Source organism: Pieris brassicae, chromosome 11, assembly GCF_905147105.1.
Source record: "Pieris brassicae chromosome 11, ilPieBrab1.1, whole genome shotgun sequence".
Lineage (NCBI taxonomy): Eukaryota > Metazoa > Arthropoda > Insecta > Lepidoptera > Pieridae > Pieris > Pieris brassicae.
The window spans coordinates 4598930-4620785 of record NC_059675.1 but is presented as its reverse complement, the minus strand read 5'-3'; the positions used below and the strand labels follow the sequence as shown (position 1 = coordinate 4620785).

Below are 21856 nucleotides of genomic sequence, written 5' to 3'. Positions count from 1 at the left end.
AAGTAAGTATTTATAAATTTTGTCGGCTCCGTTGTAAATATATAAATAAATAGTTCGAGCAAGTTCTAATTGAATAGCAATTTACTTACATTCTCCCGTAGATAAAATACTATTATGGATAAATAACAATAAATGTTAATAAAACAAGTGTTTCCTATATGTGATGAAAATTTATACCACAGACCGGATATATCCTGCCTGAGTAAAACTTACCAGAGAGTAGGGCTGGTTGTGACTTATGTCGTGCTTTCGGTTAGGTGCGTTGTTAAAGTTCTAATGTGATTGAGAGATGGTAACTCTCTGCCAACCAATATATATGAGAAAGACCTAGGTACTTGTAAGCCAACCATAATAATGTATAAATTCTCTTTCAAATACATAAATGTTTTCAATTCCATTGTAACAGCTGGTTTGATTCTATTCCTAATTATTCTGTATGCATATTTAATGGAACGTATCTGTACAAACAAATGAATGACACCAGTGTCGCATAGTAATTATTACGACCCGAGTTTAATGATATGGCCCTGTAATCACAAAACGATTGCTTAAATTTCGCTAGAAAACAGTGCGTAAATCCATAGATTCGTAGCCAAACATATTAAATGCCTGTATAAAAGGCGAAGGATGCCATTTTAAATAGATTATTGTTTATTTTTTGCTGAGACTTTAATAAATATGTAGTTATACATTTTAATAATATTTTGATTACTTCATAAAAATAATTGCATTTTCATTTGTAGCAGAACTTATGGCTGGACTAAGTACATTGTATGAATATAATTACGTATCTATATAGCGGAACTCGTGTTATTATAATTTCTGTGTGTTTGAGTAAAATTCTTAGTGTAATACTTAAATAAAAAGTAATCTTAATTGAACTTTTTAGGTAACGTTTAAAAGTGTTATACAATTTGTCAGCTATGAGGAATCCCCGTACATTTGGTAAAAAAATAATGACCAAATGTTTGGCTCACTCACGATCGACGCAGTATTTATTCCAACTGTGAACCACAACGCCGTTACTTAGAGCAGATTACGCCTTCTCAAGTCTTTGCCAAAATCCTCGAGAAATATACGTAGTTATTTCTGAGTATTTTTTAAAGAAAACGAAAGTGGATCTAATTTTTAAAAGCAAGGCAGAAATATGTTATAAAAATACTTTACCGTTTTTTATTATAAATGTTTCATTCACATTTCGATAGCTGTTGCCTAGCGTATAAAACAGTATGTTTCCTAGCTCAGTAGCTATCAAATCAAATAACATTGTAGATAAACCATTCCCATATTCATGAATGCGTGACCAGTCTTTTTACAATGGTTTCATAATAGCACGTATATATCTATCTCTTGTTATCACAGATTAATGGAAAGAGACACGTTAATTTTGCATTAATAACCTTCGTGTATAATATCATAGGCCCTTTTATTTTTTAGTCATTGATTCTTACGCTAGATTTGAACCTATAGCTAGGTAACTAAATCATTGATGACGCCGAAAGTTAAAAAAGGTTCCTACACGTTAAATTTACGATATCAATTCTCTGTTTATTAAAACATTAGCCACTATTCGAACGAAATAGATAAATATAAGTTTTTATTAAAGTGTATTTCATCTGGGTTACAATTAGGCTGACCACACAACACACCCGTCTATATCTTCTAAGTTTCATTCATCTAATATCTTACAGCAATAAGTAATTATTATTTACTCGAAACGTAGATAATTAGATGGTGTCACAAACGTAAGTAACGAAGTATCACAGCTGTAGATAAAGTTTATAATAATTCATACATAGCTTCAATCCGTTTAAAAAGTGTTTTCTTAATATATGATATCTCATAAATAGACTTGGACTAGTTATAAGTTAGTTCAAACGTAGTAGTTCCATAGCACAAAACTATTATAATAATCCAAATACTCATTACTGCACAAAGCTAGGCTTTATTACGCATTGATCTAAATCGAATATAGACAATTATGGAGTTAACATTAGTAGCATAATATCAATAAACGTTAAATGCAACTGTGATATCTAACGATAGCCCTCCGGATACGGGCGTCCTAGTTAAAATTACTATCTAGCAGTTTAATATAACTATTGTAATGGTACATTTGTCCCAGTTCGTACATGTGATTTGATGCAAGTGCGTCATTTGTTTCGGAAGATGTGTGAAGCACTAGAGTATAGGCCTCCTCCAACCGGATCAATTTTTGAATAGATACTTATTATATGTCTGTATATATATTCACTTTTGTCACTTGTAACCGGCATACAATTATTTTTTTCATGTAAAATACATTAAGGTTTACATTGGTGAATGACAAGGATTTGACTGCAAAGCTTAGGTCCTAATAAAGCAATACGTTTATATGGAGTTTTTAATAGATTAGTAGATCGTGATTTTTTAAGATGCTCAATTTCATTTACAATTTATGAAATTATTCCCAGGTATCCATTGTATGGGGATGTTATCTAAAATTTAGTCCATAAATTAGTTTTATCGCGTTTCTGCCGACACCGTCTTTTGTCCTTTTCAAAGGTACAAGTGGTTAGAAGTGGGTGGCAAGATTCTCGAACAAAGATGATGGAGGAAAAGAAATTTAGTTCAATGTCGCTAAATTTCTGTCTTTCTTGTGATATAGATTGCACTTAAATTTACTAATTTGTTTAAAAGTAAGTATTTATAAATTTTGTCGGCTCCGTTGTAAATATATAAATAAATAGTTCGAGCAAGTTCTAATTGAATAGCAATTTACTTACATTCTCCCGTAGATAAAATACTATTATGGATAAATAACAATAAATGTTAATAAAACAAGTGTTTCCTATATGTGATGAAAATTTATACCACAGACCGGATATATCCTGCCTGAGTAAAACTTACCAGAGAGTAGGGCTGGTTGTGACTTATGTCGTGCTTTCGGTTAGGTGCGTTGTTAAAGTTCTAATGTGATTGAGAGATGGTAACTCTCTGCCAACCAATATATATGAGAAAGACCTAGGTACTTGTAAGCCAACCATAATAATGTATAAATTCTCTTTCAAATACATAAATGTTTTCAATTCCATTGTAACAGCTGGTTTGATTCTATTCCTAATTATTCTGTATGCATATTTAATGGAACGTATCTGTACAAACAAATGAATGACACCAGTGTCGCATAGTAATTATTACGACCCGAGTTTAATGATATGGCCCTGTAATCACAAAACGATTGCTTAAATTTCGCTAGAAAACAGTGCGTAAATCCATAGATTCGTAGCCAAACATATTAAATGCCTGTATAAAAGGCGAAGGATGCCATTTTAAATAGATTATTGTTTATTTTTTGCTGAGACTTTAATAAATATGTAGTTATACATTTTAATAATATTTTGATTACTTCATAAAAATAATTGCATTTTCATTTGTAGCAGAACTTATGGCTGGACTAAGTACATTGTATGAATATAATTACGTATCTATATAGCGGAACTCGTGTTATTATAATTTCTGTGTGTTTGAGTAAAATTCTTAGTGTAATACTTAAATAAAAAGTAATCTTAATTGAACTTTTTAGGTAACGTTTAAAAGTGTTATACAATTTGTCAGCTATGAGGAATCCCCGTACATTTGGTAAAAAAATAATGACCAAATGTTTGGCTCACTCACGATCGACGCAGTATTTATTCCAACTGTGAACCACAACGCCGTTACTTAGAGCAGATTACGCCTTCTCAAGTCTTTGCCAAAATCCTCGAGAAATATACGTAGTTATTTCTGAGTATTTTTTAAAGAAAACGAAAGTGGATCTAATTTTTAAAAGCAAGGCAGAAATATGTTATAAAAATACTTTACCGTTTTTTATTATAAATGTTTCATTCACATTTCGATAGCTGTTGCCTAGCGTATAAAACAGTATGTTTCCTAGCTCAGTAGCTATCAAATCAAATAACATTGTAGATAAACCATTCCCATATTCATGAATGCGTGACCAGTCTTTTTACAATGGTTTCATAATAGCACGTATATATCTATCTCTTGTTATCACAGATTAATGGAAAGAGACACGTTAATTTTGCATTAATAACCTTCGTGTATAATATCATAGGCCCTTTTATTTTTTAGTCATTGATTCTTACGCTAGATTTGAACCTATAGCTAGGTAACTAAATCATTGATGACGCCGAAAGTTAAAAAAGGTTCCTACACGTTAAATTTACGATATCAATTCTCTGTTTATTAAAACATTAGCCACTATTCGAACGAAATAGATAAATATAAGTTTTTATTAAAGTGTATTTCATCTGGGTTACAATTAGGCTGACCACACAACACACCCGTCTATATCTTCTAAGTTTCATTCATCTAATATCTTACAGCAATAAGTAATTATTATTTACTCGAAACGTAGATAATTAGATGGTGTCACAAACAAGCGTTGTGATAAAGGAATGACACTTGACTGACTCGCGTTAATTTGTTGCCGAGATTCAAAATATATCTCGAATATGAAACTTAATGGCGACATCAGATGCGGGAAATCGGAGCTATTGAACAGTCGCTATATTGCGCTGCGTTTACGTTTCGGATAAAACGTATGAGCCAGAGGTGAATTATATTGAAATATCTGAAAAGAGTTTCATGCTCGGAATTTTTCTAGATATTTACCAGATGTTAATGGATTGGAATTATGCAGATGTACATAGATATAAAATAATATCATGATACATATTAACTTAGTGGTTGACATAAAAGATTATAAACGTTAAGATACAATATATGTATATCAGAAGGGTTTATTAATAAATAGAGCAGTGTTGGCCTAGTGGTTTCAGCGTGCGACTCTCATCAATGAGGTCGTAAGTTCGATCCCCGGCTGTGCACTAATCAACTTTTTATGTGCGCATTTAACATTCGTTCGAACGGTGAAGGAAAACATTATGAGGAAACCGGCTTGCCTTAGACCGACGGCGTGCGTCAGGCACAGAAGGCTGATCACCTACTTGCCTATTGGATTAACAAATGATCATACAACAGATATAGAAATCTGAGGCCCAGACCTGAAAAGGTTATAGCGCTATTGATTTTTTTATTCATAATAAAATAGCTATTAAATTTCACGTCTTTATTACAACTGCGTCCAAATATTTACCAAATATATTGGAGATATTTTACCGTATATTTGGTGTATAACATTATTTCTGTTTTGATTGTACTTACTGCAGGATTCATTTTTCAAAAGCTCTGGTTGGCAAGCTGAAGTTAATTATGCGGATCACCTCGACACGTATAAGAATAGTATTTAATTGGGATTTGTAATTGTTAATCAGAACTCGGATCAGATATCGGCGTGGGTACTTATTAATGTTTTACCCTCAAACGGTTCATCAGGTAACCTACATAATTTCGGTCTGTCATAGTTTGAGACTATACCGTCTTAATTGTAGAGATGAATGAAAGTAACACCATTTTAATTAACATAGATACAAAAAAAGTTGCGATGTTTATAAAATATTTAATATTTTCATATGAATAACATTTTATGTCCTGTTAAGGATATGAAATAATCACGATATTTATCAAGTAAACATAATAGAAAAAGTCCATATTGAGCTCGAGAAGCTTTGTAAGGAAGTACTTGTATGTTTAAAGAACCTACTCGATCTACTTACGAATAATATTTTCTTACTAAAGCTTTTGAACCTATAATTTATTTATGCGCTAAGTAATGCAGAAATTTTGTTGCAATTATCTTTAATGGTATTTCTGATAATAATATAATAAGCTTTTCAAATTTCAATTAACCTGTTTTGGTATGGGCAGAAGTATACTGATGCAATCGCTCATTACTTGCGAATCAGCCGCTTGAACTTTACATTTTTCAAACAAAAAAATGCATACGAAAAATAAGTAAACGATAATATACTACCGCATTAATGATATTAAATTATCAGGTACATTTTACCAACAAAAACATAGTGTTTGGCCTCCAGACACCGAAGCCACTTATGTAAAAAACAAAATTATGATGAAACAAATGAAAAATTAAAAGCATAATACGATCCGCTTATTACATTACAGCTAGGATCTAACGTTCTTTTGTTTAAATGAGAAGTAAACTTCAATATTCCTGAGTTTAGTATCCCCGGGGAGCAACCGTTCCCAGGAGCTACGCGAGCCGAATCCGTAACACCTAAATGTAGATAAGGCATCGATTTTCACACAAAGCGTGAGCGGCTACCCCCTGCTCAATAGAAATCACATTTGCTCTAAGTCAGTTGTTGATGTTTGGATGATATGACGGAGTATAGTGACTTCCGAAGTAGCAGGTTATCAGACTGGGGGTCGGGACGGGGGAAGGAAAGGCTGGATGCTGGAGGGTGTCGCTTTCCCCCGCACTTGCGTTCTGACGCTCGGCGCGCCCGCTCGCGCCGTTTTCGCGATAGGATAACGCGCTTCCATTTACTTAAACTACGTTTGTGTTTTTAAAGGTTTGTTGTGGTTAGCAAAAGTGCATGTGAGTTATTCGATTTTCCTTTGTGGACAGTGTACAAATGAGAAATCCTCAAAACAATTTTTATTTGATATCTTATACGCGATCTATTATTTCAAGCGTTTAATTATTCGAGTTTTATATATAGTTGCAAATGAAGTTTATCATAATATTATTAAATGTACGCAGTGACTAGAGTTATAGACATAACTATTAAATCAGACAGTCATCAGTGGGTCAACGGTCCTATATGATAAACAAAACAATAAAATCGTAAGACGTCAATACTAATTACAAACAATTATACATAATAACTATCAATCTACATTTAAAACATTAATTTATATCTAATTAATATGTTAACTTTTACTCAGTTTAACAAGCATATAAACTGTGTTCTTGTTTTAAATACGTCGTAGTTCTGATATATGTTCAAATAATTATAATGGTTATATGCTATTTTCATTAAGCTTTTAGTCACATGGCAAACTTTATACGCCCTTATAAGCGGTGGGTAGCAATGCGTTCATAAGTACTAGTGAACTCGTTAAATGGCCTTTTAATCGTTAAGAACGCGAAGTAAAAACTGAAACGCACGTTCAATCCGGATTAGAGCAAGTTTCTCACTTGTTACTCGTGTACAGTCATGAACATTATAGTTAATTAATCTAAAAGTTCAGCTTTGCATACATCAAAAAAATATCTTTAGTTTAGAATTCTTAAATAATAAAATAACTATCGACTGCGCATAAAATTTACTAAATTAAATAACAATTTAATTTTAAAACGAGCTAAAAGATGAATTACCCCATTGACCTCTGGTTTTTGTAAAGAATTTCAATTAAACAGAGTATCATGTTTGTATTAAATAAACATTTTGTAAGTTCTGAAAGGAATTTATGGCATTTATACGAAACAAAACATATTCCGTTTTGCGAAATTAAGCAGTTATTTTTCTACGACCGCCACAATGTATCATAAACTTTTGACATTCAAGAACTTTAACCTTTAAAAATTCCCACCTTAATTTTAAAGCGAGCAATTCATTAATTTTATCATCTTTTATGACTCAATTTCAAGTTTTACATTAAGTACGTCAAATCACATGTAATGTAGGACAATTTTATGTCATTAGATTTTGCCAACGTCTGTACTAATGGAGGTTATAACTTGTCATGAAGTGGAGTGAATTGCATGCTTAAACCACACTTCACACATACGGAAAATATTATAATTTCATTTCGTATTTTTGTGCATTTATAATAAAAACTTTGACGTTATTAAAATATTTATACAGCTCCAAATCGACTGGATCAGATTCAATCTGTTTGTACAATTGACAAACTGCGTGAGACACAAAATCCGCCACACTTTCTGTCTTTTATTAGATCACATATAAAAATGCCCTTACCGAATTTCGCATTTTTCATTATCTTAATCTTACAATAAATAAATTTGAATCTATCGCTGTGAAACTGTAATATGCCTGGTTTCAGTCTTCATTGAAAGTTATTCCTATTTTTTTATATTTACGTGTGAGCTTCAAAGCTTCCCTTTTTTGATTCGTAGAAATAGGAACGAATTTGAATTCCTAATGCGATTAAAGAGTAAAGTGAAATGATACGTGTGTTAGATTATTGCAATTACTACGCCGTGGCCGCGTTAAACTGGTTATTAACGAGAAAAGTCGGTGAAATATGCGCACACGACTGAGGCCGCAACTTCCTTAATACGTTTATGCTAGATTCTGTATACTGGAAAAGTTGTGGACAAGTCTTAGTAAAAAACATTTATCGGTGACCATAAGCACATGCAATTAGAAAAAAATGCTTGATGGGTTTGAAACGTTACGACGAAACCTTTACTTTTGTTGAATCATAATTTGACTTTACAGCATTATAAATAAATATCAATTACATTTTTTCAAAAGTAAAAAGCTATATTATTATACTGTTAGTGTTACAAAAATCTTATTAAAATTACATGGGTATTTAGAAAGTGACAAATTTACTGCTTGCCTTTAATCGTTAAGTTTAGTAAGTGATAAAAAAGATTTTTTGTAGTTTAAGGTTTAGACAATTTCGTGTTGTGTTCCAAATATGGTATTAAAATTGCACAATTTGTCGGGGTGTGAAAATTAATACTTTTTCATGAATTCTTGATTTTTTAATAAGCCATATTTAACATTTTAATGAGCTATTTAACTCGGTATTAAGAATTAAGTGTTTATTTTGCAAATATCTTTTTGTGTTTTTATATTGAGAATCGTGTTAATCAGCAACCAAAAGATTGACCACATACATGAAGTTACCCTTTGAAGTTTTGTCGTTGCGCAGCAAATAGAGATGCAGTGGTCGTTATCTTGGTTTAAGTATTATCTCAAAGCGGAAGCTCGCTGTTTACAGCAGCTACTTAATAAAGATAATATCATTATAGTAACAAGCTCCAAGTCGCTCATGGGATAAAGTCGACTTTATGTTCCATTACTATGCAAAGCTATGTTTAATTTGACAATGACGCAATTATAAAAATAAAAGCTATCTACAACTTATATTAATTGTACTTCGAAAACTGTTTAATTGTAGGCGGCTGAAATATATATGTTTTTGTCAGTATTTTTTTTTGATTTTGTTAACTTTCGTTATTTTCTATTAAATTTCTTGTAATCCGTGAATTATGCTGTGATGAGGTGATGTTAGTGTTTGCTCATTTTTTTATAATATTTGCTTTGTCCCATGCCGGGGCTTAAGTAGCTTCGTACATAAGCAATGCGGGCTTAGAATGTTGTAAGCCTCCTTATATTGAGGTCAACAAAAAAAAACTTTTTATTTAAATAAAACTTTGTCACAATTAACTCCAAGTTAACGATTACGCAATCGACTTGATGCATCTAGAACAATAGCGTTAATGAAAACCGCTACAATTTTCTATGCAAATCGTATGGGTTGATTTACATATGCACTCGAGAACAACCCACTGACCGACACTGAAACTTTGTTCCAAATCCTATTAGTTTTTATATGACTGAAGTTTGGATTTTTTTCATCTTAACGATATAAACATTTTAATATTTTAACGAAAGATGTTTGAAATATACTCACGCTTGCTTGCATATTATATGATATATATATATATATATTTGTAAAGATGAGGTTCTATACGGATTCAATGAGAGTCAATTTTTTGTACATAAGTTCATTAATTCAAAATAAACCTTTCTTTCTGAAATCCCTCATTTCAGTATAGACTGTAATAAAATAATGTCTGTTTTGATTTAATGGATGTTATAATTTCATTAGAATCCTTCAAAAAGATTTATAGTTGTGACGTGTTCTGTGAAGCTGTGAATTTGATAGGCCCCGTTAATTATATAACCCCAGAGACCGGTGAATGATATAGGTGGGGGACACGATACCGGAAGAGGGAAAATTTCAAGCTTAATCGCCGTAATAGATAAGGCTTTATTAAATGGTACTGGGGCCTTTTTTTCTCTCCAGATTTATTTAGGTCTAAACATAATTTTTGAAGACAAAAGACGTATAAGGTCGTGGGATTTGCGAGTTAGGCGCTGTTTAAAAAACACCTTTTTAAGCCAGCTCCCTTTTTCAAGAAAACAAAACGTATTTTCAAATGATATTGCTCAGGTTATAGATAACAATAAACAAATTAAAAATTCTTAATTAAAAAAATTAGAATGTCGTAGAATGTTGTTCATCGTTTTGAACAACGTTCAATTAAAATGTTTCATTTAGGTAATTTTTTCGTGGTACGGCTCCAGGCGATATTTTAAATGGTTTACCGAAAATAAAGAGCCGTGAAGTTTTCCTTTTAAACTCATGAAACTCATTAGCATTGCGGCGTCAATTACTAATAGCTAAGGAAGTAGCTAAGTGCTTTCTTTTAAGGAAATAGGCGGGAACAAATTGAAAACGAACTAAGAATGGAAAAGAAATAAGAGATGTTTCTTTTTATATTCGATGTACATTCATTTGAGATAAGGGGAAAGTTGTTAATGTGAAAAATTTCTGCTTCAAGATTTGGTACATCTTGTCTTCAGTTAGCATTTTATGAGGTAAATTGTATTATTTGTAGTTATAAAAGTAAAAAGTTTTCTTAACATTGCTGGGGAGTTCACGGCTGATATAGCTAAGAGTAAATATGTCGTTAAATCACGGTGAACTTTGTAGGTACTTAAGCAGATGTTTAGTCCATTTTCTCTATAACTTAACAGGTAACATCATCCAATCGACGCCTAAGACCTACTTTTCGGAGCAAGTTTTTCAGCGACACACTTTCCATTGAATTACGTGGAACTTTGCTTATTATGATGTCAAATTATATGAATTAATCATTTATAATATAATTTCAAGTCATAAAGGCTTTTATAATCGACAAATCGTAGCTTTTATTGTTTCAAATTCTGTTAATCTCAAATATAAAGAAATATAACGTTGAAATGGAACGATTACAACTTGTAATTCTAAAAAGTTGTATTTATTTTAAATTCTAAATAATGTAATCAACTTTGTCAATTACACAGTTGGTAATAAATATTTCTAAAGAACCTCATGAATATTATTAATCACTTCCTTGAACCTAAAATCTCTAGTTGCAGGTACTATTTGGTCTTTTAGATAGAAAACTATATAGTCACAGGCATCATCTTCTCTATATCTCTGTATATATATATATATAAAATTCTCGTGTCACTATGTTCGTTCTCATACTGCTCCAAAACGGCTCAACCGATTCTTATTAAATTTTTATGCATATTCAGTCTGAGAATCAGCTACTATCTATCTTTCAAACCCCTAAGTGATAAGGGGTGTCCACCCCAAAAAAAAATTTTTGATTTTTTTTTTAGTTTTTTTATGATATAGCATACAAAAATACATATAATCCTTAATTCTCACACCTGTACGATCGACCCCTATTTTTATTATAGTAGATAGGTTATTATTATTGAATTAAAAAAAATGTTTCCTGGAAATAATATACATGGCAAAACGACGTTTGACGGGTCAGCTAGTAAACTATAAGATTACTTTGCATGTATAATTATGAAAGGATAAAAAATTTCGTGGTTCATAGAGAACCATATATAAACATAAATATTAATAGAAAATAACTTTAAGCATTGAATTTGAAATCAAAAATAAATAACTGTTCACTACGCGCCTGCAGCAAGCACAAGGACTAATGTTTGGGTGTTCCGCTGATCATGCATCTATGGACAATGTAAAATTGACTGAGTTAATAATAATATATTCATCAACATATGTCCTTTCCAACTGAACTTGAATTGGTAATTACATTTTGTGGTCGTCAACTATGTCGAAACTGAGAGGGTATGACATTAATAATGCGCCCTTAGGCACTTCAAAGTGACCTCAACTAAATTCGTGACATAATAGCTCTAGAAATCACGTACCTTGTTAATTTAGTACTTTACCATACATACCATACTGTAGCCTTGACTTTGATATGCATCTCCTCTTTAAAGGTTTTTTTCAATGGACTAAAAACCGTTAAACTAGACACAAATCCAGTGTTTGTCTTTATTTATAGGTAAATGTCGAACCACTATCTAAATCGAGAAAATAGGTCGAGTTTTGTTAATTCAAATTTTAGACCATTAGGTCTCGTCGTGGTTTGTTTTTATTATTTATAATAATGGTCTTCTGTCGTCTTTAACAAAAAGATATTAATAGTATTAGCTTTGACTTTTCAGTGCTCTTACTGGATAGTGAACTAACTATATTAAATCCTTTATTAAAAGGGTACAGTTCCTACGGAAAATATTCTTTCGATGCTTTACAAAAGATGTTTTAATTATTTTTATAACGTAAATGGAAATAAATCCAACTTAAATGTAAACGGCAGTTATAAAGTAACCGAATTCATTCATAAACATTAGAATGTTTAAACAAATTAATATCGTTTTAATCAAATCATAACTAATAAAACAACTTTATAAATCTCATTAAGTCTGAATAATATTTTAAATGCCCATCAAACTTTTCAAACAACCTCAAAGGACAAAGGGTTTAGGAATAATTCGTTCATTTGCCTGACTTTCATCAGAACTACGTCTAAAGTAAAAGTAAATAAAACTCTAGGGTGTATTACACACAAGTTACATTTTTGGAGCAAGATATGAAAATTACAAATCATTTCAAGTGAGCAGTGTTGGCCCAATGGCTTTTAAGCGAGCTTTTGAGTCTCGACCGTGAAATGCATTCAAATGACGACTTGCACGAATCGATATTTTATATTTGTATTAAATATACGCGCTTGTAGCTCATACGATGAAGGAAACATCAATCACCAAGACTATACTAATATGTATCAATTAAATTGCTTAAAATCTCTTTGAATATTAAGGAGATCACAGTTAAATAGTAAAGAAAAATATTTATATAAAATGAATATTTTCTTTAACTTCCTTTTATTACAATAGTCGGGCTCAACTTTATATTAAAGTGATATAACCATAAATATTTCTATGTGTGTAAGCTTACGTGCCATTAATCAGTCTTTCGTTCAACAAACTTTTAATGAAATCTTGGTTAAGTTGAAGCAAAAATAATGATAATTTATTCTAGTTATAAAGTTGATTGTAAATGAGATTTACTTTACGTTTACTAAAATGTAGTTAGTTTATTACTATAGTTAAATACCACAAAACACAATAACTTATTGATAAACAGAAATGTGGTGGTATTATTGACCTAACGGTAGTTTCCACGCTAGGGGGACCCTATGTTGTGTGCAACTGATTACAATTATTCCGTAGTACATGGTGCACAATTAAAAAAAAGGTCATACAACTAATCAACAAAAGTCGTATAAGACCTTAAGTATGCGTGAATGTATGCGTAGGTGAATCGGCGTGTGCGCGTATAATACTGCGTATAATATGTACTTGAGAGTGTGGCTGAGAGTTGTTATGATAGTTTGAAAATTACCAAAAATGCGCAATACGATACAATTACGGTAAACATAGTAACCAAAAATAACGATAATACTTTAAAGCTATAGTTTAACATAATAGTTATTATTGACTGCATGTATAATAATAAAATGAAGTACAAATATTAAAACATACAAATAATCGATACAATAAAGTCACGAGGGCGAAACTAAAATAAACAATACAAAATAGACAAAATACCTATCGAATATTTGTCTTTTAAGATTTATTTTGGTTTTAAATGCATCAATAAAACTATAGAATTACGAATAACTCAGTGAATTCTGCGATTTTGCTAACCACAGTCGTAAACTAAAACTCATGACGCACAAATTGTGTTTTGACTAACTCGACGTAGTTGCGCGAGGCTAATCCTTTGATAATCATTGTCAGCGCTTCATATCTGTCAAACATATTGTGCGTAGTGAGGTTTTCTCTATTTTACAATCAGTTTTTATAGGAACCCGGCTTTGTGTATTTTAAACAGTGAGTTGAAACTGTGACAATGGCCCTGTGCCTAATTTTTGTGTTCTGCATTCTATCGAGTGCTTGTGCTTCAATATATGACGACGACTTCGATTCATACACAAAAGCCTACGACTATTTATCATCAGGTAAGCATATATTTATATACTCGTACACTTATGAATGTCATTAATAATTATATATATTTTATTTCTAAAATATTGGGCATACAACCTTCCATCACACTTTTTGTTAAAACAAGCATATAAACTAATTTAGCAATTATAATATTATAATTATAATTTTTATTCATGGGTGGTTAATAAAAAGGTTGGTATCATTTTATTTTCGTAGCATATTTATGATTTGGATATTTTTTTAATCTGTAAAGTTTGTTTTTTCCTATATGTTTATACGAAAACTTTTATATTATTCCCCGTGAGTCACACATGTCTAGTATAGATGCATAATCGTAATACGTGGCTTAGCGAGGGAGAATCACTACTCAAAGGCGTTTTCAGTCACTGAAGCCATTTATTAAATTTCTTCCGTAAATTCATCTCTAATTAAATAGACACTACATTTATTAGAATTACTTATCTTATTGTGCGTTCAATGTTTAGCGACTCAAACCATTTTGTTTGTATAAAATCTATACATCTTACATCATTTTGTGATCTATGTCATATTCTAATAATAAATATACTCTATATGAGTTGTCGGCCCTACTTCACTTACTAAATCATTATATTTCGTACTCAGATAAGTATTACAGGAGAGGGTAAGTAATATTCTCTCGAGTAAAAGCACCCGAAGAGATTATTACATTTGGAGTGGGGTCTCGTCAGAATTAGATACATTTGTATTCCTATCTCGTAAATCAAAATAAATAAGTCTAGAATAGCTTGGTTTCAGATAAAAAGCCAATAATGTTAGTTCAATGAACTCTTCGCCGTTTTATCGTATGTCGTTTCAGACATCGTTTAATATTGGATTTTTCTCAAAGCTATAACCAGAAATGTTACGCTAAACTGGGAATTGAGTAGTAAATTCGGTTACTGTAATATAAATACTATACAGTAATAAATTTGTGTGTATCACACAGAAAAGAAAATATAATTATTGTTGAGTCTGTCTCATATAAAATTTACTTTGAACCAAATATGTATAAAATTTGGTTCGAATTTTGTTAAATGTTTTTAATTTTTACTGTGATCTGTTTACTGTAAGATGCCCAGTAGCGAAACATGTATATTCCATATTTGTCGTCATCACTACGTTGTTTAATTTATCTGAAAGTTCGGAATTCGATTACCGACAAAACAATTGGTAGGCTGATTTTTAAAAAGTTTAGAATGAAAAAGACGCATCAATCTATCTGCAGAATGCCCCATTGCAAGACTTATTTTGTGCTCTAAAAGTTCCGGAAAAACATGGCAACAAAATTAACAAAATCCAACATCCAACTTAGCAATGAAGAAAACGACTATTAGTGCAATGAACTACTACTGTGTCGAACAATGTCGTTTGTCTAGACTTTAGACCTTGTTAAAAAGCTCGGCTATTTGCTTAAAACTAAATACTGTTACGGCATGTATGTACAAATTGGACGAAATTAGACATGTTTTAGAATATTTGATTGAATTAATCGAGTATAAATGCTTTCGAAAGGTCGCTTTAAATGTTACGCTTATGTGTTAAATTTTTTTTTAATTTATGTATTGTAAACTTTTATAAACGTGTCGACTTAAAAGGAAATTGAGATTTTAGTAATAGCTATAACATTTTTGTTATCTATGCTTTAACATAGTATATAGCACTTTAAAGTTACAAATAATAAGGCTCCTAATTTGAATTGATCTCGCAAACAAAACTGAAATATCGTAACTATTGATTATTGACGTATTGGTTTTTTATAACGCCATGCAAATGAGAATGATTTATAATTGTCACTGCGTAGCCTACCATACATACCTACTATACAAAGGTTTATTTTTCTTACATTTTATTAACAATTAATTAGGCTTTATGAATATTATGAAAAGTATAACTTCGATTGAAGTTCGCCCTGAAGCCGGACCGCCCCTATTTGTGGCTTCATTTTAATGGTTTCATCCCAAATATTCTTATATTTTTTCACGAAGTTGAGGGGAACAGCTTGTTACATTATACTGATCAAAAACTTTGCAACAACAAATGCAGCAACAAAATAAGCGCAGTCTTGCCAAAGTTATGAAACGACTCTTGTTCCGAGCGTGTAATTGCAATATTTGCTGTAGCACATCTCATCTACATACCTTACCTAAACTAGGTGCTGTACAAAAGTTTAACAAGATTGGCGCATGCTGCAGCCAAATTTGAAATTTCGTTATTTGGTAGATGTCATGACTTTTTATTAGCGTTTCAGGGTGTTGACAACTCAAGCTTTGTCGTATCTAGTTTCGGGATAACTTGGATTTAGTGCTTGATTATGCATAAGTATGCCATTCTTAAACTTGCATTCGTGCGTTTAAACACTGGTTGTGTAAGGAGTCACTCATTCTTTTTATACTCACTCTTTATCACAGTAAAAGTTTGCCTGAACGAATAATCTGTTTTTAATAGTATCATGGACAGATACTTAATGAATGTATCAAATAGCCCCAAGACCTAGCCAACATATACATAGATCTCATTAATTTACGAACTGCCGACGAGATAAGTATGTACAAGGGTGCTCCAACACTGTTACCTCGGTAACGAATGCACTCATAGCCTACGTGAATACAATTTCTATCCGAGGCTATCTTGGGGACCATTTGGGCCAATGCATCTGCAACATGCACCGCTGTTTAGGATATTTACAGCCATCGCAGTTAATTGAAAACAATTCGTTGACTTTCCGACGGTAGCAACAGCTAACTTTAGTGTAATTTTAAATTAAATTCATATAAATTATAGCTAAGAACAAGTGTTGTTGATACTGGAATAATCTGCTTGTTTTTTCTAAAGTAATGGTTTTATTTTGAGAAACTAAACACATTGAATTGTGGTACACATTGAAACCGTAAGTTTTTCTCTACATCATTTGTGAACTTTGTCTATTGACTTTGACATAGTTAAGTATTCATCTATTCACTTTATTCTTAAAAAAAGAAATACCTTTGAAGTTGACACAAAAAGCTGCGTTGCGTTCAACATAAGAAGTAAACGTTTTTGTGAAATAGCTTTTTCATGTTTTCATGTTATTATCCCAAAACAATCGCGAGCTGATGTTAAGAAAACCAGGAGATAATTAAATTCTCTTTCATTATTTACTGTTTGTGCTATTTTAAGTTACGCATTGTAGCTTATAACTCTAACATAATAAGGCTTTAATAAACACTGGCGGATCAAAAAATGCTTAAAGCATCTGCTAGATGTTATGCATATATTATAATTTATTATAATATATATATTATAATTTGGCTTATAATTGCTAACCAATAATACGTTATAACGGATACGTGGATATTAAAAAAAAATATGGTTGTCAGCAAATGATAATAGCAGAATACCTTATACGTGTTTTAATTGATCCCAATTAACCCTGTCATTGCTATACAATTAGAAATTGTTATCCTACGAATCCTTCGGTTAGGAGGATTGAAACCCAGATGGTAAAAATGCATTTAAGACATGAATTAAACAGTTTTTTTTAGTTTTAGTAATAGATCTTCTGCATAAAAATGTTTTTAATTGTAAGTTGTGGTAACTTCAATTTCTTTGCAAAATTTAATGTTACGTAATGCTCCTTTGGTCACCAGTTACTGTTTTAAATAAAAGTGCGCTATTTCGTTTTGCCAAAGATGTACGCTGCACTTATATTGAATATATTAATTTATGGAGTATATATATTGTATAGGACAAGAGTTCTGCACTATAGTTATATCGTTCTTATACATATGAAAATCCATTTGCCCGAGAACAATTCGATTGTACTGAGCTTGAAACAAAGTCTTGACTGCAACGCGATAAGACAGCCACCATTTCGATATATGGACCTTATATCCGAGTGCCGGATTAATTAACGACGCTATCTCCGATCCATGTATTGTTCCATGTGGAAATAGTGACAATATCCGTCTATGATTATACAGGTTTAAAAAAGTATGAAACGTGATATTAAAAAATATATATTTCGAATAGAAGAGTTTTGGTAGAACCATTTAGGAACCTTTGCATTTTTTTGTCCATATATAAACGAGGCTATACCATATAGTATCACGATCAAAACCACAGTACAACTTGTATGTCGCAATAATGATAAACGTATATGAATCAATATCTACACATTGTTTACATAAAACGAATTGAGGAGTAAATAAGGCTAATTATTTTTGTTTATACATATAATTATAGATATCTTGTAAAACGTAAATTGGATAATTATAAAGCGTATATCCGCGTTATATAATAAGGAAATATCAGAGGGTGTAGTTGAATTTATAACAGGGGTTTCAGAAATCTCGCACCCTGATATGATTTCGGTGTGCGTTTTGCTTACAAATTGCTGTTTGTCGCGTGAATTACCTCATATAAGTCAACCGTGTGGTAATATTCTCCACCCATTGTTTTATGACGTGATAGGCTCGTTCCGATCGTAAATTAAAGTGACGCTACGAATAAGTTACGACTTTCGTAGCTCTCGAAAAAGTTTTGATTGTTACTTTCTTCTATGGTAGAGCTTTACGTACGCCCTGTGGAATACTCATTTCAGACAAATATGTATCCGATAATTATATGAAATACATACTTATAATGTTAATCAAAATAAATGATTGGCTATAACTTCTTAAACCATTGAGAAGATTGTGATGAATCTTCGCATTTTTATTTTTTATTAATAATATACGAAACATTCCATACATTAGGGCCAATGTCACCTAAGCTAAATATTTATACTTATTTAATAAACAGAGTATACAACTAAATAACAAATGACCTGGTTGTATTGCAATTCATTCCGTACAGTAGTTGTTATATACTAACATACAACATCTTCTGAATCCTTATGATGCAGGACATTATGTGAACGTATTTCATTTTTCTATTTACAGAAAGCCGCACGTGTACTTCATCGGAATTCAGATGCAAAACTGGTCGTTGTATACCAATGTCATGGCGGTGCGACAATGAAAAGGACTGTTCAGATGGCTCAGACGAAGAACCCGGAACTTGCAGTAAGTATTTGATTTATATGTAATATATTCAAAAAGTAATTTCTATAACTTCGTTACCAAAAATATAGTATTCACAATGTGTGCGGAAGAGGGATGATAAAGTTTCACAATTTATTCTTCGTCCCGTTTATTGTACGTATTTTCATACAGTTTGAATACTCCTATATTTTCCCTACATTCATAAATATTTACTAGCAACGTTTGCTTTCACGAACAACGATTTGTTTTATTAAAATATCAATTGGAAGTAAGCGATGTTGGATTAATTTTAATAACGAACTTTTAAAATTACTCATTTATTTTATGACGAATACAATACGTTCTGTAATTTTTTTTAACCACCCTTAATTTAATTAGTTTAAGCTTTCACTAAGTAACTATCGAGTTACCAAAGTGGATAAAGGTTTTTGTATTGGGATGAATGGAACAATGAAAAAGCTGGGTTGGCATGTGACAAAAGCAGATTTTAGGGTCGCGCCTCACCCCTTTTTCAATCAAAGCTGCCACCGAAAATTACATATCAGAAGTGTCATCCCTGGTATAATGAACTTTTAGTAAATTCACTTTCATTTCATTAATAGCCCAAAAATGTAACAACGATTTATGGTTAAAGTTTTACGACGTCTGTATTCTGTTCTTCGCGGTTCTGCAGATTAAAATCTTAATCACGATTTGAAGTTTTCTGGATTAATCTTTTGCCCATTCCTAATTTCTTTGGGTATGAATAGAAACTTAAAATTTAACTACTTGTCTTACAATTTACGGAAGTTTTTAATTAAAAATACCAGCGTTTATTACAGTAAAGGCATTTAATACCGTATGGAAGTTTATTTATGTAATAAGGTAGGTAGGTTCTGTACAGAGTATATTAGTAGTAATTACGGCCATGTTCTGTGATGCCAAACATGATTCTGTGCTTCACCTGTCTATGCCACGGAGTAACTGCTAATTAGGGAAATCTTCATGTAATATTCATGTACTCCTACTCCGTAAAATCTTGTTTATTATGTATTGAATTTTCAAACATTTTAGCCGTATTAGGTAGATTATATAAATAAGTAGATTTAATTTCATTATTAAAAATCAGCTTTTGTAAAAACAGGTAAAGCTTAAGGATTCTTTTTGTTTTTTATTAACTCTTTAAAAGTCGTCTGAAAGCATTGACCCATTAAATTGGAATTCGCTCGTGAATATTGATTGTGCTTTTCTTAAAAAAATATAAATATGATTCTGAAGAACTTTTAAGAAAATTTTATCGGAAGATTATTTTTCTTTACATGAAATGATTTCGTGCTAGAACCAAGAGGTTTTTGCCTTTAACCTTTTTTATTCAAAATATAAGATGATTGTATTATTTAGACTTTAACCTGGACAGTTGATAATGGTTTAAAAATATATGTATAATATTGTGTTTTAAAAACGCGTTATTATAGTTTCATGTTTAAATAAAGTTCACTTTATTATACGGATTTATTTTTAACAATTTTATATTGATTTGCAATGATGATGTTTCGCGGGCTTTTAAATGTCGATATCAAATTTAATAATATGGGATTTTCAAACACGACATGAGACATGCGTCAATCGTTTATAAAAAAAATTATGTTGAGGGCTATTAAACGTCGTACCAATCTCATAAGTATAAATTGTAGATTCATAAACAATATAAACAAAGCATAATACGGTAGTTTACTTATTAACACATACTTTGATAAATGTAATTTTTAAGCAAATAATCGTGATCGTTAGACTGAAAAGTCTAACACGAAATTTATATGCCCCTGTAAACCGAATTACTTGCACTGTAACAATAAGCCCAAACCATAAGGTTTTATTTCAACAGAGACCGCAACTTTGTACACTTACTACCGCTGTAAGTCGACCCTACGTAATGGAAAAGCCTTTTATATGGGACTACTATGTTTTGTAGGCTTTTACGGACATAAATATTTGCCGCACACGATACTGGCTGATGTGTGGTTCTACAATAAAACAGCTCACCCATAAAAGGGTATTTGAAAGGCTTGTCAGCCTTCAAAATTAACTAAAATAATATGAAATTATTTATATTATATAAAATTGTATTAGTGGTGAATTAATAGGCCACTCTAATAGATAACTCGGAATAGGTTTTAAGACACTTTACCACGTTAACTTATATACATATTTTAAATTGACAATCTAGAAATTTAAAAATGGAATTTATCCAAAGAAGAAACTAAACTAAATGAATACTATTGTAACACTAACAGTGTTGACAGAAGGCCTTAGTCAGCAAAACAGTATTAAGACCAAGTTTATTCGAGTCGTTGGGTCCAACGTGAAACAAGGTTATATCCGAAATAAGGAGTATTTAGTGTCATTAATTACGCAGTGTCGCTTCTGTTTAAGCAAAGCATTTATTAATCTGCCTGGAGTTTATATTTAGATAGCGTTTCGTTTAAATGTAGGTAAATTATACGGGAATTGGAATAATCGATGGGTAGAATTATTTTTAGGAGTAACTCTTAAGATCATTTGTAATAGAACATCTACTATTAGATGATATAGAATATCAAAAACATTTATAAAAACTAAAAATGTACGACGGGTGCTATTAATAATAAATAATAACGAAATATATAAAAACAGTAATCTACCTAAATGATAAAAGTTTGGCATTTCGACGCTGAATTGCAATAAGGTTTTACGCGTCATCTTTGTGCTGTATAATGAACATTGTTTCTAATTTATTTA

General features: G+C 31.4%; 1 protein-coding gene across 13 annotated transcripts in view; it reads left to right on the top strand.

Moving 5' to 3' along the window:
- LOC123716690 (very low-density lipoprotein receptor) overlaps nt 1–21856 on the top strand; it is a 152307-nt gene that overhangs the window by 101427 nt on the left and 29024 nt on the right. For 8 of the 13 annotated variants that reach the window (XM_045672539.1, XM_045672537.1, XM_045672545.1 and 5 more), the window contains exon 3: nt 18998–19120. In XM_045672539.1, the coding sequence (XP_045528495.1) occupies nt 18998–19120 (123 nt within the window). Of the gene's footprint in view, nt 1–6393; nt 6480–13905; nt 14069–18997; nt 19121–21856 lie in introns of those variants that run through there. The other 5 variants (XM_045672549.1, XM_045672548.1, XM_045672547.1 and 2 more) reach the window with 2 other exon arrangements.